The 27,181-nt window shown below is 46.6% G+C and overlaps 1 protein-coding gene across 1 annotated transcript in view; it reads right to left on the reverse strand.

Moving 5' to 3' along the window:
• The window catches only part of LOC120024797 (thrombospondin type-1 domain-containing protein 4-like), a 53,182-nt gene extending 29,934 nt beyond the window's left edge, over positions 1-23,248 (reverse strand). The window contains exons 1-4 of the mRNA XM_038969125.1: positions 22,869-23,248; positions 21,022-22,228; positions 20,640-20,742; positions 19,489-19,625 (exon numbers count right to left, since the gene is read on the reverse strand). Of these exons, the coding sequence (XP_038825053.1) occupies positions 19,489-19,625; positions 20,640-20,742; positions 21,022-22,228; positions 22,869-23,248 (1,827 nt within the window). The remainder of the gene's footprint in view (positions 1-19,488; positions 19,626-20,639; positions 20,743-21,021; positions 22,229-22,868) is intronic.
• Positions 23,249-27,181: the final 3,933 nt, after the last annotated feature.

Raw genomic sequence — 27,181 nt, forward strand, 5'->3', positions numbered from 1 at the left:
CACAGTGGAGAAGCAGTAAGCAGTCAGCAAATGGATGAGTCCAAATGGTTCAGCCCTTTGGTAGTGATACATGTAAATTACCATGCTATTTATTTCAAAATTGAATTGTGATGGAAATATTAAATGCACATCGTTTTGTACAGTGTACTGTATTTAGAGTAAATAGTCTATCTCACTTTATCTACCAGACAAAGCATCAAACAGGGAAAATATCTCAGACTTCAGGGACACAGAGCTAAAATGTATTTATTGTATTCAGAGGAAATGAGTCTTCCTAAATGTAAAAGACAGGAGGTGGAGACCGGAACTAACTGGGTGTTGGAAATGCATCAAGTTTGAGTCCTATTGAAAGCAGACACTTTCTGTTCACAGCGTGAAGGATTTAACGTGCCCCTACTCAGAGGGTCAAAGACTCCCCTGTCTCCAGACACATCCTTTATGAGCTCTGTGCTCAACCCCTGAGAATTGGTCAGCAGAAGTCTGACCCACAGATCCAGCCGGCACATTAAAGGCCAGTCACTCAGAACGAAACAGGTGGACCAGGGCTGAACGGGACCAGGGAGGCTGAGATGACACACTTAGGGGAGAATCCTAACTTCTGCTTAAATCAAATGTTCACTTAGTCTCCCATTGACATCAATGCATGACTAAAATGTGATTTAAGTGGAAGTTAGGTTTCGCCCCTTCAACTATCATCTCCTTCTCATCTGGCTGGCCTAAACCATATACTGTCCAGTAACACCTCTACTTTAACATGCATGGCATTCTACAGTGAAAGAACAAGCTACCTGCTGTATTTCACTGATTCACACATGTTGTCTGTCCTATTGGGAATTATTTACAGCACATATACTAACTCACCCAATCACTGACTGTTGTTGTTTTGGTAATCAGTGACTGTATTGGAGGGGGGAGTGATTTCACCTCTTTTCTGAGTATATAGCCAGCTTCTCAGGCTCCCTCTCAATATGCTTCATTCTATAACTAGAGGACTCCTGATATCTCCAGGAGTGATAAGTATAATTTGTGTCTTTATCTGCTGTTGTCTAGTACTGTCTTTTTCCTATCTAGGGCCATCTACTTTAAGTGCTGCCTGTCTTCCCAGTAGCCTACTTAGTGTGTGAACTGCTGACTGCTCATAACTTGCAGATGATTGTTGACAGATCAATCAGAATTGAGGGGCAGGGCAATTTGTGACTGTTGTTGTTTGGATAATCAGTGGCTATATTGGAGGGGGAGTGGTTTCTCATTTCCTAGGCAATCAGCAATTAGTACAGAGAGATGTGCTCTTCACCTTTGCAAGGAAATTAGCAATTAGTACTTCCGTCTCCCCTGTTTTCTCAGCGGCAGCTGTAAGCGACGTGTCAGAGGCGGTCTCGTTGCAAAACTAAAGCCGTCCCCGTAACAAAGACGGTTCTGCAGAGTTGTTCTGCCGAGTTATTTGAGAAAGGAAAGAGAGGAAGGATCCACACCACTAGGCTCACTTGAGTATCTTACCTAGTTATTTTCAGATGATCTCCTTTTGCTCTTAATTTGTCAACTATGTGTGTGTTTTCTTTACCTGTTCGCTCCTCTCCCTGTAGGCTTTACAGATGCTCCACACCCCTTGGCTGCAACCCTTCTAATTTAGTGTATCCTGCGTGCACAACCCATGTGGCCTCCCGGGTGGCGCAGTGGTCTAGGGCACTGCATCGCAGTACTAGCTGCGCCACCAGAGTCTCTGGGTTCGCGCCCAGGCTGGGCTGGGTTCGCGCCCAGGCTCTGTCGCAGCCGGCCGCAACCGGGAGGTCCGTGGGGCGACGCACAATTGGCATAGCGTCGTCCGGGTTAGGGAGGGTTTGGCCGGTAGGGATATCCTTGTCTCAGTATGTAAAAAATGTAATAAAATGTATGCACTCTACTGTAAGTCGCTCTGGATAAGAGCGTCTGCTAAATGACTAAAATGTAAATGTGGAATTCCTGGTCTTTGGCACCGGCTGGAACTGCCAATCTGCGGTCAAGAACGGCAAGTTCATCTCAGCCTATGATGCCCTTCAGTCCCTTGACTTTTTGGCCCTGATGGAGACTTGGATCACTCCAGAGAGTGATCTTCATCGGACTACATTTTCTCTCATAGTCCAAGAGCATCTGGCGGTGGTGGCACATGGCTACTAATTTCTCCTAAATGGAGATTTTCTCTGTCACCTGTTCATCTCCTCATTTGAATTCATGCTGTCACTGTCACTAGTCCACTCAAGCTCAACATTGTTGTTATCTATCACCCACCAGATACCTTTGGAGAGTTCCTCAATGAGCTTGACACCTTGATAAGCTAATTTCCTGAGGATGGTTCACCACTCTTCGTATCTGGTGACTTCAACCTCCCGATGTCTGCCTTTCGATTAATTTCTTTCCAACTCTCTTCTCCTCTTTTGACCTTACCTTTTTCCAGTCGCCTCCCATTCACAAGGCAGGGAATATGCTTGACCTCATCTTTACTAGAGGCTGTTCACCTACTAATCTCACTGCAACCCCCCTCCAGGTCTCTGATCACTACTTTGTTTCCTTTTCTGTCGCCCTCTCCCCAACCCTAGCCACTTAGCCCCTATCCAAATGGTAATGTGCCCTCGCAATCTTCACTCTCTCTCTCCCACTATTCTCTCCTCTTCTATCATCTCTCCCTTCAGCTAAATCCTTCTCCCTCCTGTCTCCTGATTCTGCATATTTGACCGTACTCTCCTCCCTTTCCACATCCTATGACTCGCACTGTCCCCTTTCCTCCCGGCCGGCTCGGTCCTACTCTCCTGCTCCGTGACTCTTCGCCAGATTATAGAACAGGGCTGCGGGTAGCTGAGTGAAAATGGAGGACCTATCATCCTTTCACTCCCTCCTTTCTATCTTCTCTTCCTCTGTATCCGTTGCTAAAGACACTTTCTATCGCTCTAAATTTCAAGCTTCTGCCTCGAACCCTAGGAAACTCTTTTCCACCTTCTCCTCCCTCCTTAATCTTCCACCACCTCCAGGTTGACAAAATCAGCTCCTCATTCTCTTAGCCTATTGAGTCCACTGGTACCACACAGAACTAACCTACGCCTTGACATCTTTCTACTCTCTCTCTCCAGATGAAATCCTGCAACTAGTAAGGTCCGGCCGCCCGACAACTTGCCCGCTCGACCCGATCCCCTCCTCCTTTCTCCAGACCATCTCTGGAGGCCTTCTCCCATTCCTCACTTCCATCATCAACTCATCCCTAACAACTGGCTGCGTCCTCTCTGACTTCAAAATGACCTGAGTCGCTCCCATCCTAAAGAAACCAACACTCGACTCCTCTGACGTCAAAAACTACAGACCGGTATCTCTTCTTTCTTTTCTTTCCAAAACACTTGGGTGTGCTGTCTCTGACTATCTCTCTCGCTCTCTCAGAACGATCTTCTTGACCCTAACCAGTCAGGCTTCAAGACGGGTCACTCAACCGAGACTGCTCTTCTCTGTGTCACAAAGGCTCTCTGCACTGCCAAAGCTGACTCTCTCTCCTCTGTTCTCATTCTCTTAGATCTATCCGCTGCCTTCGACACCGTGAACAATCAGATCCTCCTCTCCACCCTCTCAGGGCTGGGCGTCTCAGGCTCTGCACACTCTTTGATTGCATCCTACCTAACAGGTAGGTGACGTGGAGAGAATCTGTGTCTGCACCACGTATTCTCACTACTGGTGTCCCCCAGGGCTCGGTTCTAGACCCCTTCCTCTTCTCTCTGTACATCAAGTCACTTGACTCTGTCATATCCTGACATGGTCTCTCCTATCATTGCTATGTGGGTGACACTCAATGACTTTTCTCCTTCCCCATTTCTGACACCCAGGTGGAGACACGCATCTCTGCGTGCCTGGCAGATATCTTAGCTTGGATGTCAGCCCACCACCACAAGCTCAACAAGACAGAGCTGCTCTTCCTCCTGGGGAAGGCCTGCCCACTCAAAGACCTCTCCAATACAGTTGACAACGCCACGGTGTCCCCCTCCCAGAGCTCAAAGAACCTTGGCGTGACCCTGGACGACACTGTGTCGTTCTCTGCAAACATCAAAGCAGTGACTAGCACCTGCAGGTTCATGCTCTAAAACATCTGTAGAGTACGACCCTACCTCACACAGGAAGTGGCGCAGGTCCTAATCCAGGCCATCTGGACTACTGCAACTCGCTGTTGGTTGGTCTCCCCACTTGTGCTATCAAACGCCTGAAACTTGTCCAAAACGCTGCAGCCCGCCTTCCTAAATTATCCCATATTACCCCGCTTCTGGCTTCCAGTCAAAGCTCGCATCTACTATAAGACAATGGTACTTGCCTACGGAGCAGCAAGAGGAACTGCCTCTTCCTACCTTCAGGCTATGCTCAAACTCTACAACCCAAGCAATCTGTTCTGCCACCTCTGGTCTCTTGGCCTTCCCTCCCCTACGAGAGGGCAGGGCAGCTCCCCCTCAGCCCAGTCCAAGCTCTTCTCTGTCCTGGCACCCCAATGGTGGAACCAGCTTCCCCCTGAAGCTAGGACAGCAGAGTCCCTACCCATCTTCCGAAAACATCTGAAACCCTACCTCTTCAAAGAGTATTTTAAAGAATTCCACAGTACCCCCACTTGCACCCCTCCTCAATTTTTGTAAATAATATATATATATATATATATATATATTTATATACACTGCTCAAAAAAATAAAGGGAACACTAAAATAACACATCCTAGATCTGAATGAATGAAATATTCTTATTAAATACTTTTTTCTTTACATAGTTGAATGTGCTGACAACAAAATCACACAAAAATGATCAATGTAAATCAAATTTATCAACCCATGGAGGTCTGGATTTGGAGTCACACTCAAAATTAAAGTGGAAAACCACACTACAGGCTGATCCAACTTTGATGTAATGTCCTTAAAACAAGTCAAAATGAGGCTCAGTAGTGTGTGTGGCCTCCACGTGCCTGTATGACCTCCCTACAACGCCTGGGCATGCTCCTGATGAGGTGGCGGATGGTCTTCTGAGGGATCTCCTCCCAGACCTGGACTAAAGCATCCGCCAACTCCTGGGCAGTCTGTGGTGCAACGTGGCGTTGGTGGATGGAGCGAGACATGATGTCCCAGATGTGCTCAATTGGATTCAGGTCTGGGGAACGGGCGGGCCAGTCCATAGCACCAATGCCTTCCTCTTGCAGGAACTGCTGACACACTCCAGCCACATGATGTCTAGCATTGTCTTGCATTAGGAGGAACCCAGGGCCAACCGCACCAGCATATGGTCTCACAAGGGGTCTGAGGATCTCATCTCGGTACCTAATGGCAGTCAGGCTACCTCTGGCGAGCACATGGAGGGCTGTGCGGCCCCCCAAAGAAATGCCACCCCACACCATGACTGACCCACCGCCAAACCGGTCATGCTGGAGGATGTTGCAGGCAGCAGAACGAGAGCTTCAAATCCATTCAACTAGCTCCTCAATGGACATTGACAACCATCCAGACAACAGCCAATCCAATCACTGTCAACAGCAGTCAGTCAGTGTGTGTGTGGCTGCTGACTGAATGTAAAGAATAACACTGTATGACCCTATAGGGTCCCCTCATAAATCTGTTCACCTCTCAGGTACGGCTGCACTATGGCCCATAACCACATACTACCAAAACTATAATATTACTTAGGCTATGGTGTAGTGAACAACAATCATCACAGGATGCCAAAAAACAATCACTAGAGGAGTTCACCATCCTTGGTCAGTCTCCCAGAAACCTAAAAAAAGAGTGTTCGATTTTTTCTATTGACTCATAATAAAGACTGATGAGAGAGTAGTAGTATATAACCTGCCCTGTACTGTACTGTAAAGATACTGTTCCAGTCGAAAGTGACAGTTTAGCACTTGTTTCAACCTGGCAGAGGAAGCAACAGCAGTCAGAGAGTCTTTAACACTACCTTGTCAGTATTCTTTTCTGCTCCACTACCTGTCCCCAGAGGTGTGTACTATAGTTCAGGTCTATCTTGCGCTCATGTATAGCTTGTTCAAGCTCAGTGGAGCTGACAGCTCCCATAGTACAAAGGAGACATATATTTCAGCTGAATACCAGGGGCAGGAAATGAGCATGGAGGTCCGGGGGCAGTGAAGGCCGTAGAGACCAGGGGATGTTTCACACAGTGGAGAAGCAGTAAGCAGTCAGCAAATGGATGAGTCCAAATGGTTCAGCCCTTTGGTAGTGATACATGTAAATTACCATGCTATTTATTTCAAAATTGAATTGTGATGGAAATATTAAATGCACATCGTTTTGTACAGTGTACTGTATTTAGAGTAAATAGTCTATCTCACTTTATCTACCAGACAAAGCATCAAACAGGGAAAATATCTCAGACTTCAGGGACACAGAGCTAAAATGTATTTATTGTATTCAGAGGAAATGAGTCTTCCTAAATGTAAAAGACAGGAGGTGGAGACCGGAACTAACTGGGTGTTGGAAATGCATCAAGTTTGAGTCCTATTGAAAGCAGACACTTTCTGTTCACAGCGTGAAGGATTTAACGTGCCCCTACTCAGAGGGTCAAAGACTCCCCTGTCTCCAGACACATCCTTTATGAGCTCTGTGCTCAACCCCTGAGAATTGGTCAGCAGAAGTCTGACCCACAGATCCAGCCGGCACATTAAAGGCCAGTCACTCAGAACGAAACAGGTGGACCAGGGCTGAACGGGACCAGGGAGGCTGAGATGACACACTTAGGGGAGAATCCTAACTTCTGCTTAAATCAAATGTTCACTTAGTCTCCCATTGACATCAATGCATGACTAAAATGTGATTTAAGTGGAAGTTAGGTTTCGCCCCTTCAACTATCATCTCCTTCTCATCTGGCTGGCCTAAACCATATACTGTCCAGTAACACCTCTACTTTAACATGCATGGCATTCTACAGTGAAAGAACAAGCTACCTGCTGTATTTCACTGATTCACACATGTTGTCTGTCCTATTGGGAATTATTTACAGCACATATACTAACTCACCCAATCACTGACTGTTGTTGTTTTGGTAATCAGTGACTGTATTGGAGGGGGGAGTGATTTCACCTCTTTTCTGAGTATATAGCCAGCTTCTCAGGCTCCCTCTCAATATGCTTCATTCTATAACTAGAGGACTCCTGATATCTCCAGGAGTGATAAGTATAATTTGTGTCTTTATCTGCTGTTGTCTAGTACTGTCTTTTTCCTATCTAGGGCCATCTACTTTAAGTGCTGCCTGTCTTCCCAGTAGCCTACTTAGTGTGTGAACTGCTGACTGCTCATAACTTGCAGATGATTGTTGACAGATCAATCAGAATTGAGGGGCAGGGCAATTTGTGACTGTTGTTGTTTGGATAATCAGTGGCTATATTAGAGGGGGAGTGGTTTCTCATTTCCTAGGCAATCAGCAATTAGTACAGAGAGATGTGCTCTTCACCTTTGCAAGGAAATTAGCAATTAGTACTTCCGTCTCCCCTGTTTTCTCAGCGGCAGCTGTAAGCGACGTGTCAGAGGCGGTCTCGTTGCAAAACTAAAGCCGTCCCCGTAACAAAGACGGTTCTGCAGAGTTGTTCTGCCGAGTTATTTGAGAAAGGAAAGAGAGGAAGGATCCACACCACTAGGCTCACTTGAGTATCTTACCTAGTTATTTTCAGATGATCTCCTTTTGCTCTTAATTTGTCAACTATGTGTGTGTTTTCTTTACCTGTTCGCTCCTCTCCCTGTAGGCTTTACAGATGCTCCACACCCCTTGGCTGCAACCCTTCTAATTTAGTGTATCCTGCGCGCACAACCCATGTGGCCTCCCGGGTGGCGCAGTGGTCTAGGGCACTGCATCGCAGTACTAGCTGCGCCACCAGAGTCTCTGGGTTCGCGCCCAGGCTGGGCTGGGTTCGCGCCCAGGCTCTGTCGCAGCCGGCCGCAACCGGGAGGTCCGTGGGGCGACGCACAATTGGCATAGCGTCGTCCGGGTTAGGGAGGGTTTGGCCGGTAGGGATATCCTTGTCTCAGTATGTAAAAAATGTAATAAAATGTATGCACTCTACTGTAAGTCGCTCTGGATAAGAGCGTCTGCTAAATGACTAAAATGTAAATGTGGAATTCCTGGTCTTTGGCACCGGCTGGAACTGCCAATCTGCGGTCAAGAACGGCAAGTTCATCTCAGCCTATGATGCCCTTCAGTCCCTTGACTTTTTGGCCCTGATGGAGACTTGGATCACTCCAGAGAGTGATCTTCATCGGACTACATTTTCTCTCATAGTCCAAGAGCATCTGGCGGTGGTGGCACATGGCTACTAATTTCTCCTAAATGGAGATTTTCTCTCTCACCTGTTCATCTCCTCATTTGAATTCATGCTGTCACTGTCACTAGTCCACTCAAGCTCAACATTGTTGTTATCTATCACCCACCAGATACCTTTGGAGAGTTCCTCAATGAGCTTGACACCTTGATAAGCTAATTTCCTGAGGATGGTTCACCACTCTTCGTATCTGGTGACTTCAACCTCCCGATGTCTGCCTTTCGATTAATTTCTTTCCAACTCTCTTCTCCTCTTTTGACCTTACCTTTTTCCAGTCGCCTCCCATTCACAAGGCAGGGAATATGCTTGACCTCATCTTTACTAGAGGCTGTTCACCTACTAATCTCACTGCAACCCCCCTCCAGGTCTCTGATCACTACTTTGTTTCCTTTTCTGTCGCCCTCTCCCCAACCCTAGCCACTTAGCCCCTATCCAAATGGTAATGTGCCCTCGCAATCTTCACTCTCTCTCTCCCACTATTCTCTCCTCTTCTATCATCTCTCCCTTCAGCTAAATCCTTCTCCCTCCTGTCTCCTGATTCTGCATATTTGACCGTACTCTCCTCCCTTTCCACATCCTATGACTCGCACTGTCCCCTTTCCTCCCGGCCGGCTCGGTCCTACTCTCCTGCTCCGTGACTCTTCGCCAGATTATAGAACAGGGCTGCGGGTAGCTGAGTGAAAATGGAGGACCTATCATCCTTTCACTCCCTCCTTTCTATCTTCTCTTCCTCTGTATCCGTTGCTAAAGACACTTTCTATCGCTCTAAATTTCAAGCTTCTGCCTCGAACCCTAGGAAACTCTTTTCCACCTTCTCCTCCCTCCTTAATCTTCCACCACCTCCAGGTTGACAAAATCAGCTCCTCATTCTCTTAGCCTATTGAGTCCACTGGTACCACACAGAACTAACCTACGCCTTGACATCTTTCTACTCTCTCTCTCCAGATGAAATCCTGCAACTAGTAAGGTCCGGCCGCCCGACAACTTGCCCGCTCGACCCGATCCCCTCCTCCTTTCTCCAGACCATCTCTGGAGGCCTTCTCCCATTCCTCACTTCCATCATCAACTCATCCCTAACAACTGGCTGCGTCCTCTCTGACTTCAAAATGACCTGAGTCGCTCCCATCCTAAAGAAACCAACACTCGACTCCTCTGACGTCAAAAACTACAGACCGGTATCTCTTCTTTCTTTTCTTTCCAAAACACTTGGGTGTGCTGTCTCTGACTATCTCTCTCGCTCTCTCAGAACGATCTTCTTGACCCTAACCAGTCAGGCTTCAAGACGGGTCACTCAACCGAGACTGCTCTTCTCTGTGTCACAAAGGCTCTCTGCACTGCCAAAGCTGACTCTCTCTCCTCTGTTCTCATTCTCTTAGATCTATCCGCTGCCTTCGACACCGTGAACAATCAGATCCTCCTCTCCACCCTCTCAGGGCTGGGCGTCTCAGGCTCTGCACACTCTTTGATTGCATCCTACCTAACAGGTAGGTGACGTGGAGAGAATCTGTGTCTGCACCACGTATTCTCACTACTGGTGTCCCCCAGGGCTCGGTTCTAGACCCCTTCCTCTTCTCTCTGTACATCAAGTCACTTGACTCTGTCATATCCTGACATGGTCTCTCCTATCATTGCTATGTGGGTGACACTCAATGACTTTTCTCCTTCCCCATTTCTGACACCCAGGTGGAGACACGCATCTCTGCGTGCCTGGCAGATATCTTAGCTTGGATGTCAGCCCACCACCACAAGCTCAACAAGACAGAGCTGCTCTTCCTCCTGGGGAAGGCCTGCCCACTCAAAGACCTCTCCAATACAGTTGACAACGCCACGGTGTCCCCCTCCCAGAGCTCAAAGAACCTTGGCGTGACCCTGGACGACACTGTGTCGTTCTCTGCAAACATCAAAGCAGTGACTAGCACCTGCAGGTTCATGCTCTAAAACATCCGTAGAGTACGACCCTACCTCACACAGGAAGTGGCGCAGGTCCTAATCCAGGCCATCTGGACTACTGCAACTCGCTGTTGGTTGGTCTCCCCACTTGTGCTATCAAACGCCTGAAACTTGTCCAAAACGCTGCAGCCCGCCTTCCTAAATTATCCCATATTACCCCGCTTCTGGCTTCCAGTCAAAGCTCGCATCTACTATAAGACAATGGTACTTGCCTACGGAGCAGCAAGAGGAACTGCCTCTTCCTACCTTCAGGCTATGCTCAAACTCTACAACCCAAGCAATCTGTTCTGCCACCTCTGGTCTCTTGGCCTTCCCTCCCCTACGAGAGGGCAGGGCAGCTCCCCCTCAGCCCAGTCCAAGCTCTTCTCTGTCCTGGCACCCCAATGGTGGAACCAGCTTCCCCCTGAAGCTAGGACAGCAGAGTCCCTACCCATCTTCCGAAAACATCTGAAACCCTACCTCTTCAAAGAGTATTTTAAAGAATTCCACAGTACCCCCACTTGCACCCCTCCTCAATTTTTGTAAATAATATATATATATATTTATATACACTGCTCAAAAAAATAAAGGGAACACTAAAATAACACATCCTAGATCTGAATGAATGAAATATTCTTATTAAATACTTTTTTCTTTACATAGTTGAATGTGCTGACAACAAAATCACACAAAAATGATCAATGTAAATCAAATTTATCAACCCATGGAGGTCTGGATTTGGAGTCACACTCAAAATTAAAGTGGAAAACCACACTACAGGCTGATCCAACTTTGATGTAATGTCCTTAAAACAAGTCAAAATGAGGCTCAGTAGTGTGTGTGGCCTCCACGTGCCTGTATGACCTCCCTACAACGCCTGGGCATGCTCCTGATGAGGTGGCGGATGGTCTTCTGAGGGATCTCCTCCCAGACCTGGACTAAAGCATCCGCCAACTCCTGGACAGTCTGTGGTGCAACGTGGCGTTGGTGGATGGAGCGAGACATGATGTCCCAGATGTGCTCAATTGGATTCAGGTCTGGGGAACGGGCGGGCCAGTCCATAGCATCAATGCCTTCCTCTTGCAGGAACTGCTGACACACTCCAGCCACATGAGGTCTAGCATTGTCTTGCATTAGGAGGAACCCAGGGCCAACCGCACCAGCATATGGTCTCACAAGGGGTCTGAGGATCTCATCTCGGTACCTAATGGCAGTCAGGCTACCTCTGGCGAGCACATGGAGGGCTGTGCGGCCCCCCAAAGAAATGCCACCCCACACCATGACTGACCCACCGCCAAACCGGTCATGCTGGAGGATGTTGCAGGCAGCAGAACGTTCTCCACGGCGTCTCCAGACTCGGTCACGTCTGTCACATGTGCTCATGTGCTCAGTGTGAACCTGCTTTCATCTGTGAAGAGCACAGGGCGCCAGTGGCGAATTTGCCAATCTTGGTGTTCTCTGGCAAATGCCAAACGTCCTGCACGGTGTTGGGCTGTAAGCACAACCCCCACCTGTGGACGTCGGGCCCTCATACCACCCTCATGGAGTCTGTTTCTGACCGTTTGAGCAGACACATGCACATTTGTGGCCTGCTGGAGGTCATTTTGCAGGGCTCTGGCAGTGCTCCACCTGCTCCTCCTTGCACAAAGGCGGAGGTAGCGGTCCTGCTGCTGGGTTGTTGCCCTCCTACGGCCTCATCCACGTCTCCTGATGTACTGGCCTGTCTCCTGGTAGCGCCTCCATGCTCTGGACACTACGCTGACAGACACAGCAAACCTTCTTGCCACAGCTCGCATTGATGTGCCATCCTGGATGAGCTGCACTACCTGAGCCACTTGTGTGGGTTGTAGACTCCGTCTCATGCTACCACTAGAGTGAAAGCACCGCCAGCATTCAAAAGTGACCAAAACATCAGCCAGGAAGCATAGTAACTGAGAAGTGGTCTGTGGTCACCACCTGCAGAACCACTCCTTTATTGGGGATGTCTTGCTAATTGCCTATAATTTCCACCTTTTGTCTATTCCATTTGCACAACAGCATGTGAAATTTATTGTCAATCAGTGTTGCTTCCTAAGTGGACAGTTTGATTTCACAGAAGTGTGATTGACTTGGAGTTACATTGTGTTGTTTAAGTGTTCCCTTTATTTTTTTGAGCAGTGTATATATATATTTATACATTAAAAAAGCCTTTTATGAACTAACTCTCGCACTTGACTTTTTCCCCCCCTTACTAGCTCTGACTTTGCTGATAGCTACTTTATTGAGGAAATATGTAGTTACTATGACTGAGATTTGGTTGTCCCACCTAGCTATCTTAAGATGAATGCACAAACTGGATTAAAGCATCTGCTAAATGACTAAAATGTAAATGTAAGCCCTGGCTCTTTTGACTAAAGTGCCTCTTCATACCCAGAAAATGGTGGATAACATGCTGGGGCCTGTAGCTGGGGCCTGTAGCTGGGGCCTGTAGCTGGGGCCTGTAGCTGGGGCCTGTAGCTGGGGCCTGTAGCTGGGGCCTGTAGCTGGGGCCTGCCGTGAGAGAGGCATGGTTGTGATCTCTTCACCAGTCTGTGCCAGCCGTATTTCAGAACCTCTCATCCCCATTTTAACAAGTCAGTCGCTTCCCGCGCGGGGAATGCCTAAAACAGATGCAGCTGTCTGTTGGTCGGCGGAGGAGTTTTTGCAGGGAGCGATGGGAGGCTTGGCTGTGTTAGGGTGAGCCTGGCAGAGAGGGATGCAGGCCAGCCACAGCAGCACTGGGGAGGAGAGGAGAGGGAGCCACTGCAACGGCCAGGCAGCCAAGCTCCTGACCCAGGACCCAGGACCCAGGGCAGGGCGGACCCATAGACTCACACAGACACACAATCTGGCCTCACACACATAATGAAAGTGAGATATGGAACAGAGACAGAGCACTGGCAAAGACACCAGTGGAGGACCTGGATCAGCAGAGCTGACTTCGACAGCCAAGACAAGGCTCTGGGGAAGAGACCGCTGAATTACAGTAGTAGGAGTCTATGGTTTTACCATGTCAGAACAGGGACCTGTGTTAGCCTACATGCTGAAACCACACTATTTTCAGCCTTTAAGAGGTCATTTTACCCTTATACTCTTGTTGCTTGAAACCATACGAAACCATATGGTACTATTGAATACATTCACAGGGAAATGTTTCTTTAACTGGTGTGAAGACAGTTTAAAGGAAGGAACAGAAGGGCCATCTGTTATGTAAAGGGTATAGGGCCTAGGCTAGCACTCTATCCTCAGTGTTCAATAAAAACACAGCAAATGTCAAATAAAAAGAGAGGTATAACGCATGCGAAAGTATTGACCAGAATGACCATCAGTGGATGTTGAGGATTTGGAGGGGGGGGGGGGTTCATTAAGTTACTGTTACGGTAGATGTGGTAAAAGCTTTATCTCCTAATTATCCACAGAGCACTCAGAACACACCCTCCAGCTATTGAGGTGGATCTTCAGCCCCACCATCACCCGCCAGCAGAGAAGTGTGTGGTCAGAGATTGCCCTTCAAAAATACACACACAAGTGCCTATCCTTGGCATATAAAGAGAAAGAGCAGCTCAATGGAATTCCAGCCATAAAAGCAGCTTTATTTTAGCATCCATCTGAAATGTGTAACCACATTCAACGTTTTCTATGGCTCAAATCTGGGTTTTCCTTCTTTCAGCGTAAAACCTGGATCGTGTATGAGGCGCACCGTATTCAGTGACAAGGTCCAAGCCTTTCACATTAAGCTCATGATTCATAGGTAGGGCTCAGTCTTTCCACTGTTAAGAGACAAAGGGGTATCCTAAAGAGGCCTCGTTTAGCCTCTATGCATCGGTCAAACACAGTTTACAGTGCACACTACACTAATACTGTTGTACTCACTCATGATGAAGGCTCTTTATGAAGACATAAATCTGTTAACAAGTAGAGATATCCTGACTATAATATAAGTAGGAAAATGTAACAGTCCTCTACAGAGGACAGGCTTTTCCTCTTTGTGTTATACAGAGGGGAGAAACAGCACCTGAAATAACACATTTCTTGGTAGGTAGAGTCAGTAGCACATGCGCAGAGGATCATGACAAGTTCAAACAGTTCTGACCAAATTTTTCTGTTTCAAGGAAAATACAGGAAGCCATATAAGAAGCCACAAAGTTTTTCAGCTGCCATCTTTAGTAGTAATGCTGATCAAAAGAGCAGCTTCCAGCTCATACTCTCTGTTCTTTGCTTACACTTTGCTTCCTCATATCAAAGACCCCAAATAACTAATTTGTCACTTTACAATACCTATAGAGATATTCCTACACCCTATGTAAGATTTTCCTCTACGTAGAAATACCACATCAACTCAACCAGAGTAGACAGTAGCATATGGATACCGTGTCCAGTAACAAAAAGCCATTAGACAAGTAGGGTGGATTTGAGGATGTGTCCCATGGATCTGAGTGAGATGTGTGTGAGCCCCGTGGAACTTAAGGCATCCCATGGAAAGCATCAACTAAAGCACCTGTGTAGAGAGAAGAACTTAGCAGTGTTCTAAGTCTGCTAAAGTAATGTACTGAGGGCTCCAAAATTACTGCCACTCCTGACTGGCAATGCACAAACAATACTTTAAAAAATATAAACAATATAATTATAGAGATAAACTCAAAATACCAACATGTGAGAAATACTGTACTTTATTAATGCTTCAATGGAACCAAACAAAATCATACAACTATTTAATACAAAATAAATTTCACCAAAATCAAAGTTTCATAATTATTGGCACTCCTCATTTAGTACTCTGGCAAGGATAACAGCATGGAGTCTTTTCCTGTAATGTTTGACAAGGTTAAGGAACACATTTGAAGGGATTTTGGACCATTCCTCTAAGCAGATCCTTTCAAGATCCTTCACATTCTTGGGTTTACGCTTATCAACTGCCCTCTTCAACTCAGCACACAGGTTTTCGATTGTATTGAGGTCCGGCGACTGAGATGGCCATGGCAGAACATTGATTTTGTTGTCACAGAACCATTTCTGTGTGGATCTTGAGGTATGTTTTGGGTCATTGTCTTGTTGGAAAGTCTACCTACGGCCAAGTCCCAGCCTTCTGGCAGAGGCAACCAGATTGTCAGCCAAAATTGCCTGATACTTGGTAGAATTCATTATGCCATCAATCTTAACCAGTGCCCCTGGACCTCTGGAATTAAAACAGCCCCAAAACATCACTGACCCACCACCATATTTCACCGTGGGTATGAGGTGCCTCTCCTTGTACGCATCTCTGTTTCGACGCCAAACATGCCGGTGCTGTATCTGACCAAAACGATACATTTTGGTCTCATCTGACCAGAGCACCTTCTTCCAGTCATAATTTAAATTATGTTTGGCAAACTCCAAGCGCTTGCGTCTGTGTCTTGGGGTCAGAAAGGGCTTTCTTCTGTCAACCCTTCCAAAGAGCCTGTGGTTGTGGAGGTGACGTCTGATAGTGCTTTTTGAAACTTGGTGACTCCAAGACGCCACCAAGGCCTGCAATTCTTTCACAGTGATTCTTGGTGATTTTGTTGCTTCTCTCACCATCCTCCTCCCTATCCTGAGGGGCAAAATGCATTTGTATCCTCTACCCGTGAGGTTTTCAACTGTTCCATATCTTTTGAATGTAATAATTGCCCTGACAGTGCTCAGTGGTATATTCAATCTTTTGTGGATGTTCTTGTAGCCATTACCAGATTTATGATGGTCTACGACCATCTGTCTCTTTTGAACTGCCAGTTATTTTGTTTTCTTCATGGTGTTGGATGACAAAGGGATATTGCATGCGTGTTACCTCATTTTTATACCCTAATGAGACAGGAAGTGATGTAATGGCTCAATATAGTTCCTTAAGACTTAGATAAACTTAAATAAGTGGAATTTAATTCCTGGTTTAATTTTGGTAGATGTGATTTATAATTGTCTTTAAGGGTGCCATTAATTGTGAAACCTTGATTTGGAGGACATTGATTTTTTATTAAATCAATAAATGATTTTGGTGGGTTCCATTGAAACATTAATAAAGTACAGTATTTCTCACATTGGTATTTTGAGTTTATCTCTATAATGATACTTTTTTAAGTATTGTTTGTGCATTGCCAGTCAGGGGTGCCAGTAATTTTGGAGCCCACTGTATGTGACTTACAGTCATGCGTGCATACAATGTTATGTATGGGTGGCCCCAGGAATCAAACCCACCATCCTGGCGCCATGCTCTACCAACTGAGCTAACGGGACTGTAACGGGACTGTGATAGTAGAATATGGTTTACTACTCTCTCACTGACAGAGATAGACGCCTCTCTAGCTCTGAGAATACCTCCATGCCGGATGGTTGTAGTGCTGCTATGAAACCTGGCACCATTCCGTTAATTTTCTTACGAGCCTTAGGAGATCACAGTGGGCCACATGCCAAGAGTCATTCAATGTCATTCATTTCACCGTTTATGTTGAGCTATCTAATCAAGTGTGTAGTGCAATTCCACAGTTATGTTGAGCTTTTTAACCAAGAGTGCATTGCATATAACCCAGTTCCACAGCCCTGGGGCGGCTCATTGGAGCCAAGGCATCACAGCTGTAGGAAGACCAATCTTAATACAAAGCAAGACTGAGCACAAAGAGACTACAGAGCAGACCAAGTGTTTAGCCAGCTAAACTCTCCTACATTCAGCTTGCAGCCTGCCTGTCTCACAGTAAGCACAGGGACTTAATAGAGACTAATACAAGCAGGCTTACTGACATTTTTAACCTATGACTACTGGATATCTGCCAAATCCTTTTTTCAACTATCTAGGGCCATTTTGAAAAAGAAGATGTTCAGTTTTTCTGACATTCTCTAATATTCTGATACTCAACTCACTGCCTGACTAACAGTATGAGCTCTGAGACATGGACCTAAAGGAAATGTCACCGTGTTTACTGAGCTATAAAGTCTGACTGATATATCATCAAAGTGGGTCAGAAACATGAGCAAGAGGCATGCAGGGACACCTTAGGTCAGAGGTCAGATTGAGAGCTAGGTTGTTTATCATATTGATCAGGGATGGACCACACAATAGGCATGTGTTTAGCCCGACTAATAGAAAGAGTAGGGGATCAATATTTATTTATTCAACCTGTATTTAGCCAGGTAAATCATTGAGAACAAATTATCTACTGCAATAATACAGGGATTGTCACTGAGCCTAATTTAGGTCAAACCTGTCTGTGTCTACAGTGTGTATTTAGGACTGTAGCGCTATAGGGGTATGAGTGGGCAGGATGCCAAGCTCTCCAGGATCTGCAGTGGGAAACTCTACTTATCTATTGGTGTGTGTGGTACACATAAATAAACACACATACTCCTGCATTACTCGCTCCAGCACAACCTCTCATCACACTTGAAAATCACCCCCATCCGCACACACTCACACACTCCCTGAGCTTATAAAACACAGCAACACAGAGTTCAGCACACAGTGCAGGACAGGTCTGCTTCCTGTAGAGCAGGACCACAGGAAACAGACAAGGCAGAAACAGACCTGAGCTCTACTCTATGCAACATATCTATAGGCTAAATCTGATTGAGCTCAAAGAGAATGCAGCCATAAGCCTCTGCAGACACCTTGCGAAATAACAAAGTCAAAGTTTAACCATACAAAGTAAAGAGATGCCTGCTGCAAACTGACTCCAGCTCCACACAGAGGGCAGAATAAACAGAGCCTTTGGTTACAGCTACAGTAGGAGATGTGATTTTATTGTACGCAAGCAAAAAGGGCCAAGGCAGGAAAAGCAGATGTTTCTGTGTCTATGTCATCAGTCTACTTTGGTCTCCTCAATATAATTTATGACAGCATCTCACTGCTACTATGGGATGTGCCCTGACCTGCTGAATATATTCCCTAGGTGAGTATACACCGAAATCAGGCCTCAATACGTTCCCTAGTAGGGAGAGAGAGAGAGTACAGAATGGTACCTGGTTGGTTTAGCTCACAATGTGTAGCAGATGGCGAAGTTACTGTCGGAAATGCTAAAGCACTGTCGGAAATGCCTAGGCTTTCTGGGTAAGTGGTGTTGGCGTCGGTTCAAATCCAGGGTCCGCCTTGGACAGAGATGGACCGTGTTATACACAAGTAAACCTACTGGGCAACTGCAGGGTATTAGAGACAGAGAGCCAAAAAGGCCCCATACACATAGAGTAGAGTACAGTACATACTGCAGTTCATACCACACCCACAGACCACAGCAGTATAAGCTACAGTACAGTAGAGTAGAGTACAGTACAGTGCACACTGCAGTCCATACCACACCCGCATACCACAGACCAGCTGCATGAATACTGAGTGAGATCCCACCACGGCCACATAAAAGCAGACCACTCCCTCCATGGGGTCAGCTAGTCACCACACTGCCCAGAGATCTATCGGCTGGAGGGCTGAAGGTCTGGTGAAAACGCTGGCCCCTGTGATAAATCACAATTTCACTGGTATTAAAAGTGGAAATTACTAAAAGCTAATATGAGATCAGAGGGACTCTTTATCTTGATTAAATCTTAATATAGTAAAGATCTCCATGGGGGGGGAAATGTGGTTGAGAGCGCAGCAAATTGAGTTGAAGGGAGACTCAGAGGCAAGCACGAGTTCCTAGAGCGCAACTTGGAAAGGGTTCACTCAGAATTATGGCTTAAAATCATATTGGAAAAACATCTCTAAGAGTTCAATCCTGATGAAATAAGAGGTAAAACGTATCCAGCTGCACACTGGACACAGTCAGTCAATAGCACAGGTTTACACAGGGACTGTTGTCTTTCCAAGTTCTGGCCACAGGTGTGTTTCAGAGATGCATATAAAAAATCAAGTCAAAGGAACAAATATGTCCATCATAATCCTTCATTGAGATCCCAGATCCTGGACACCCAGTCACCCCAAGCTGACCTCTGTTTCACTCCTTATGGACAGATAACAGTGTTATACTCTGCTGCCCTCTGCTGGTTATGTATAATTGATTAAATGTCTTTAATAAAATGTACTGTATCTTGCATTTGGATGCAGTTGATCTTGAGAACTCTTTTGGGACCGTGTTTTCTCGTGTTTGAAGGTTTTGTGGAATGTTGTCAACATTTCATCTCAATGAATTACGCTTTTCTTTCCTCTGATTCCATCCATCCTGTCACTGTTCTGTTCTATTCCGAGTGGTTTGGCAGGAGTCCACAGGCCTGGCCAGGCCACTGGTAAATGAGTTAAGTGTCCTACCTGACACCTCCCTGCCACACAGATGAAAGTCTCGTTCTGGCCGCACGGCGTCCCATCGATGACCCTATCCGACTGACGCACGTAGAAGCGGAAACCGATCGCACGACAGTTGAGCTCACAACGCTGGTCCCCTGAAACTGTGACAGAGGAGACACAGAAATGAATGATTTGATATGATTTATGAGTACAAAACATTATCTCTCTCTGGTAGGGTGCCTGGCAGGGCTGTAAATGTACATTGTTCAATGTAGGTGGACAAGCTGGGTAGACTGCTACATTAGAATTGTGATGTAGTGCAGTAAAGAGTTGTTTTCTTCCATTGAGCCATGCTGCCATCTAGCAACTGATGCGAGGAGTGGACTAAATCCTGGCACGTCCTCACAATTATCCTGTGATTACAAGTGATGAGTAAATCAATGTTTGCAGTGTTCCTTCTACAGTAATGCTGTGTGGTGAAAGGTAATGTCAAGCAACAACGAGGGATTCAAGGAAAGCTAACCAAATTCTTAATAAATCCAAGGGATCAAGGGAAGTTAACAGGTTATTTGCTCCTCTCTGGTGATCCATTAGTGCTAATTAGAATCACAGATCTCTGGGTGGTGTCTCTTGTGTGGGAGGGAGGCAGATGCCCTCCAGGCCTGGAAACCACTGGGAGTTGGCAGGCAGTGGGGTGAATGTAACGTCAGGTTTGTAATCCACCTGCACTTGGACTTCACTCAGATGTTTTGTGCATTAGCTCATGAGGTTTACAAGGACAGCTATTGCTAAAAGTGTTGTAATTGCATGTTCATGTGTTTGAGATAGGTATCAAGCAAACTTGACTTGTCCTCATCAACTAAAGTGAAGTTATTTGAGCTTTAATCTAGTCATACGTCTGCAGTAAATGCCATTCACTCCAACAGAGAGAAGAAAAACACAACATGTTAATCAGTATCCTAAAAGTAATTGTCTATCCTTGAGGTGTTTTGACTGTTGCTTGGATACTTAAGACACCTAGATCTCCAAACAGCTAAACAACATCTGGCAGCTCAGGACATTCATCAAAATGGCCGAGACAGGTGACATACTTTGGCGCTTACATCACCTCACACCTTGGATAATATTGTCCAACACCAAGGTAATATGAAAAACATGACGAGACCCACCCATACCTTCATTGAAAGGCTCCCACTCGTACAGTCGACCCATGAAGGGATAGCTGTTGTAGGAAGAACACTGCACCGCTCTGATGTGTCTACTGGCTGGAGGACAGGCCTGGACAGACATATAGACAGATAGAGAGTGAATATGTATCCCCCGGCCTACTATGTCCAGAAATGGCCACATTCTCCCCCAAGGTAAATTCCAGTCTTTACAATCGCTGCCTAGCAAAGTCAACCATCGTAAAATCTCCACTATATCTGTCTTGTCAGACCTCATCTTCCTTAATAACCTCCATGTTTTACCCTTCGTGATTGATTTAGCTGTTTAGCTGTGGGTTACAGTGAGGGATTAATTCATAAATTATCATAAGTGATGGCTCATCGTTCTTACGTTGTTGTTGCAAATCTTGTACTGGTTGTGCTCTCCCACACAGGAGGAGGTGGGCATGGGGTTGTAGGGCCGTCCAAAGGGTTGCTGAGCTGCTGAGGCCTGGCTGGATGAGTGCTGCTGCTCCTGCCTAGGTTGGTGCCTCTGGCTGGACTGGTAGAGTGAGGAGGACCAGGGTGGGTTAGACCTGGGCTGGGGGGCTGGATTAGGGCTAGACCTGTGCTGGGGGGCTGGGTTAGGGTTAGAGTTAGGGTTAGCCCTGGGCTGGGAGGCTGGATTATGGTTAGCCCTGGGAGGGGAGGCTGGGTTAGGGTTAGACCTGGGCTGGGAGGCTGGGTTAGGGTTAGAGTTAGAGTTATGGTTAGCCCTGGGAGGGGAGGCTGGGTTAGGGTTAGAGTTAGAGTTAGAGTTAGGGTTAGCCCTGGGCTGGGAGGCTGGTTTCGGGTTAGAGTTAGGGTTAGCCCTGGGCTGGGAGGCTGGATTATGGTTAGCCCTGGGAGGGGAGGCTGGGTTAGGGTTAGACCTGGGCTGGGAGGCTGGGTTAGGGTTAGAGTTAGAGTTATGGTTAGCCCTGGGAGGGGAGGCTGGGTTAGGGTTAGAGTTAGAGTTAGAGTTAGGGTTAGCCCTGGGCTGGGAGGCTGGGTTAGGGTTAGCCCTGGGAGGGGAGGCTGGGTTAGGGTTAGAGTTAGAGTTAGAGTTAGGGTTAGCCCTGGGCTGGGAGGCTGGGTTAGGGTTAGCCCTGGGAGGGGAGGCTGGGTTAGGGTTAGCCCTGGGAGGGGAGGCTGGGTTAGGGTTAGAGTTAGAGTTATGGTTAGCCCTGGGAGGGGAGGCTGGGTTAGGGTTAGGGTTAGAGTTAGAGTTAGGGTTAGCCCTGGGCTGGGAGGCTGGGTTAGGGTTAGAGTTAGCCCTGGGAGGGGAGGCTAGGTTAGGGTTAGACCTGGGTTGGGGGGCTGGGGGCTGGTGATGGACTGGGCTGTAGCTGTGGAGATGGGGGTTGTTGTAGGGCGGACGGTAGGGGTTTGGCCTGTGGCCTCCGTGCCTGGTGGCTGACGGGCTGGGGTCAGAGAGCGAGGAGCGTCTCTGTCTGTGGGAGCGACCAGCCCCTGTCTCTATCCCAGACGTCTGGCCTGTGTCTGTCTGGAGAGACACAACGTAAGGCCTCCTCCCATAGCCATACTTCCCTGGAATGATGGGACTGTCACTGCCCCTCCTGAAAACAGACACACACACACACACACACACACACACACACACACACACACACACACACACACACACACACACACACACACACACACACACACACACACACACACACACACACACACACACACACACACACACACACACACACACGGGTAAAAACAATTGTCTGTGCTAAATAGCCTCCACTTACGGCACTTGTTTACATTCAAAATGTGTTGACTAGACTATCAAAGACTGTCAAACAAAATGTCAAAGATACACATCACAGGTGCAAATTACTTCTGAGAAGCGGATGGATATTAGTGTCAGCAAACAAGCGCCGAGCGGAGAGCGCTTTTGTCTGGAGACTTGGATTCCTACGTCAACAACCCCCCATTACTCAACTGTCAGCTCTATTTATTTAAAAGCTTTTTAACTCGAGCTCACAGGAAGGAGGCCACAAACCCGCCAAGCACAAGCCGAGCCATTGACTCCATCCATAAAAGAATAGCTTTACACTGGAGGTGAGTCCAATGGACCATGGGGTGAGCTGGAGCTCCAAAGAGACACTTTTAGACTGGGCTGCTCAGCATGCAGGACATTAAACACAGGTCAGACTGAAAGACAGACAGGCCCTTGTCTGTATGGTGTGATAGATACTGTACCTGCGTCCAGCATTGGCCTCTCTGTCTCTCTGCTGGTCCCTCAGCTCCCCTCGGCTGGCCAAGCTGGTGTTGCTGTTGGAGGGTGGGGGTCTCCCAGGGTTGGTGCGGTGCAGCGGGACAGTGGGTCTTAGGGCAGACACTACATGGCCTGGGTTCTGGTTGAGGTGGTGGCCATCCGGCCTGGAGGGGTAGGCAACAGCACCCATGGAGGGGGTGTGGGAGGGTAGGCAGGGTCGGTTCTGTTCCTGAACCCCTCCCCCACAGGAGCGGGAGCAGGAGGACCAAGGCCCCCAGGAGCCCCAGGAGCCTGGGGCCCCACCCTGCACTCCTCCAGCCTCCTGCTGCTGGGGCTCTGCCCTTTGAGGAACCTGCAGGAACATCCTGAGTTAAAGCCCTACACCACCCACAGCATGGATAACATGAAACAGACACCACTTGAGAGCAGAGTAGAGAAGAAAAAGAATAACATCATTATTCATGAAAGACTTGAAGCCAATGAGACAATGACCTCATGTTATCAACAACGGTTTTCTCTCTCCCTCGCTGTGTATGCGATGAGCTTCTGTTCATGTCGGATAAAGCCCAGATTTGTCTGATTAGAGGTTGTCTGCTACTCTCCCATCCCCTACTGACTACCTGCATATCCCTCTGTTGACTCTAGCCCTCTGTGTAACGCTGCCAGAGACGTATTAGCGCCTTAGTGGCTATCACTGCACTCTCTGTCTCAGGACCCTGCGCCAGCCAACCCTGCCCTGCGCCAGCCAGCTTTGCCTGAGGAGCCGCAAAGAAGGAAATCCAGCTCTTTAAGAGCCACTTTGTCTACATTCATCCTGTCCTCTGTGAGCTTACACATGCACATGGTAAAGGCTTAGCCTCCCATTGGCGTTGAGAAGACTGTAAGAGAATACCCAAACGGTAGGGATAGTAGGGAGAGTTGGCAGATAGCTATCCTTCTGTCAGTCACCGACATGGGGCTATTCAGAGATCACTCAGACCATGGCCCCCTCCTCGCTGCAGCCTTTGTAACTCTACTCCACTGTCATCTCCAGGGTCAGCCATGGGTCAAACAGCTGGACTCCTGGAAATGCAAAGGGCCAACAGAGACAAACTCTCTCCCAGAGAGGAATGCCCCGTCAGACAGTTAGCCTGTCCATCAACACTCTCCACAAAGTACAGTTATAAATATTGATCCTCTCTTTCTCTCTCTCTACAAGGGGATGTATTGCTGACTGCTGGCATGATCCTCTATGTGTTGGACAATGTATTTTCACCGCTGCTTTCCTGTGAGTGAACAGATTTACACCCGGATCGGATTCCCCTGGGGGGGGGCATCCTTCCTCAATGACTGATTGCATGTTTACATGGGCCGAGATAGACTAGTGTTGTATTTAATGGCTTTGTGGTTGAACAATATCATCACGGCAGCAGACACTATAAACTTCCCCTGTACAGTTGAAAGGATATGCATCCTCTGTGAACTGGAGGGTGCTAATTGGCTAGGGTTACGATCGGAAGACAAGATCATGCCTTCTTTGGCAGTTCAGATTCCGTGAGTCTGTGCCAACTGGCGTGAGATGATGATAAAGGCGAGTGATAAATTGATTCTCAGGCTGCAAACACACGAGGGAGGTCTATCAACCTGGGCTTGGGGATGTCAAACAGACCACACACGTTAAAACACAGATATCGTGCCCTCCACTCAGCACAACCCCCTCCCTGCTCCCCTTCTCCCCTCTGCTGGCCCCCAGCCACTCTACTGACCTTCCTGTGGTCTGTAGTGAGCTGGCAATCCAGGGGATATGTCTTGAGCAGCAGCAGAAGCATGGAAACTCTGTGTGTGACAGATAGCATACTGAGCTATAATACATTTAACAGCTTTTTTACAGAGAAAAAGTATTATAATCTAAAATTGGAGACAATTAAAACAAAACTATTAAATTGAGTCATGCATAGTGCATGATCAGCAGCTGCATTGTGATACAACATGTTTAAGATGAGTCTGTTCAGTGTATACCAGAGTGATTGTAAGTGACAAGCGATATCTCACCTCAGAATCCAGATACAAAGTTCCCTCATATCTCCTAGATTTTGAGGGCTACAGTACCTAAAAAATGATATGTTGTATTTGCAGACATAATGACATTAATAACACAGCAATAAAGCAGTAATATCATATTTAATACAACACTTCTCCTCAAGACCACATGCAGTGTCAGGTCTGCTCTTTAATGTCTCAGTTTGTCTGAAGGTCCTGACCATAGACTCAGGGGAACATGGCTTCTGCCCACTTGACCATGTGTGTTGACCCTTGACCCTTGCCCTGGTCCTAATGAGTGGCCACCCACTGAAACAGGACTCCATTTTCAAATGGCTGGACTGCAGTGACACTTTTATCACTGTGCTTGTAGTAAAAACTCATCTGTGATGTATCTCTCAAAATAAACCACACTTGGTATGATGAATGTGGGGGTTTAAAGATCACTTCAACTTAAACATAAACCTGTCTGTTTTGTTTGTCTCACACTGGTGCAATTCCATCCATGTGAGGTTTGGAAAGTTCCATTGTCATTAAATAAATAATATTCACAATATTTATTTACTTTATTTTCACAATAGCCTAGAATTTAATTTATCCAAAAACATGTAGGCTATGCCTATTACTTCAAACGTCTTTAAAACGTATTATGAGGCTGGGCTATTACAAATATTATTTAGTTATGGTAAACAACATCACAATTGCAGGCTAGTATATATATGTGCTATCAACAAATAGAAAGCTGGCTGCACCCTGCACAAAAAGATCGACATTCTGTCAAAACCGACAGGGACGGGGCAGGAGGCTCTCGTTCAGGCTGAGGGATTTTGATTTAAAGTGTGAGCGCGCAGTAGCGAGCCATTAAATTAGACTTTCAAAATCTGAAATCCTTAGCGATTTATGAGAAACATAACATGTAGGCTACCATTTGAATTTTCTTTGAGAGAAATTAGTCGACAAACAAAAACATTATAAGCATAATTATGGATAAATTACTAAAATGTTAATAATTTAATCAATTGCATTATAATGTTTCCTAATGTATTATATTATTACGATTAGGCTATTATGATTATTATTAGGCCTATATTATTACACTTTCATAAAACGTAAATGGTCTGTTCCTACCTTGGATGACTGTGCTTGTGTTTTCTACCTTGTTGCTTTCTCCAGTGCAGTATTGCTGCTTCTCAATGGTAAATTGTGGCGCCAGTTATCCTCATAATCCAAACTATCGACAGAGTTCAATCCAGGTTACTACCACCGAATCAGTTAATCCATTTTAATCCATTTTAAAACCGCTCCAAATATCCAAACGTTCTGTAAACGTGCTGGTCACTGGTCAACATGACATTATTCCGTTAATTTTCACTCTCTCGCTCGCTCTCTCGCTCTCTCTCTCTCACGCACGCTCTCTCTATCCCTGGTGTCCTGAAACACAATTCTACTCAGAGAGAGAATGAAAGTCATGGGAACGACAGAGAAGAAAACAACTTGTTGCGCCCCCTGCTGCCTCTCTCACTCTCTCTACTGTATAAACTGAGTGTACAAAACACCCCGCCTCGGTTCGTTGGGGCATGGACTCTACAAGGTGTTGAAGGCTTTCCACAGGGATGCTGGCCCATGTTGACTCCAATGCTTCCCACAGTTGTGTCAAGTTGGCTGGATGTCATTTGGGTGGTGGACCATTCTTGATACATGTGGGAAACTGTTGAGCATGAAAAACCCAGCAGCATTGCAGTTCTTGACACAAAACAGTGCTCCTGACACCTACTACCATACCCCATTCAAAGGCACTTAAATATTTTGTCTTGCCCATTCACCCTCTGAATGGCACACATACATAATCCATGTCTCAATTGTCTCAAGGCTTAAAAATCCTTCTTTAACCTGTCTCCTCCCCTTCATCTACACTGATTAAAGTGGATTTAACAAGTGATCACCTGGATTCACCTGGTCAGTCTATGTCATGGAAATAGCAAGTGCCCTTAATGTTTTGTACACTAAGTGTATATATTTTTCTAAAGGTTTTATTAACTCAGAAATCTGTCCTAGTTCCTAAGGTTTGTCAGACTTTCATCATCATCTATAAGATATGTTCTCCTCCTCCGGTATAGTCTCTGAGACTCTTTCTCTCCTGGGTAGCCACTACCACCCTCTCACTGCTGAAATATGGACCATGACAATTCTCCATGACTACAGAGCCCAGAGTGTAGAGACCAGACTAGGTAAGGGCTATCACTGTCATTACTGCAAGTGCCATAGGCTTGACAACTGC

This window comes from Salvelinus namaycush, chromosome 30 (genome assembly GCF_016432855.1).
Source record: "Salvelinus namaycush isolate Seneca chromosome 30, SaNama_1.0, whole genome shotgun sequence".
In the NCBI taxonomy this organism is placed as follows: domain Eukaryota; kingdom Metazoa; phylum Chordata; class Actinopteri; order Salmoniformes; family Salmonidae; genus Salvelinus; species Salvelinus namaycush.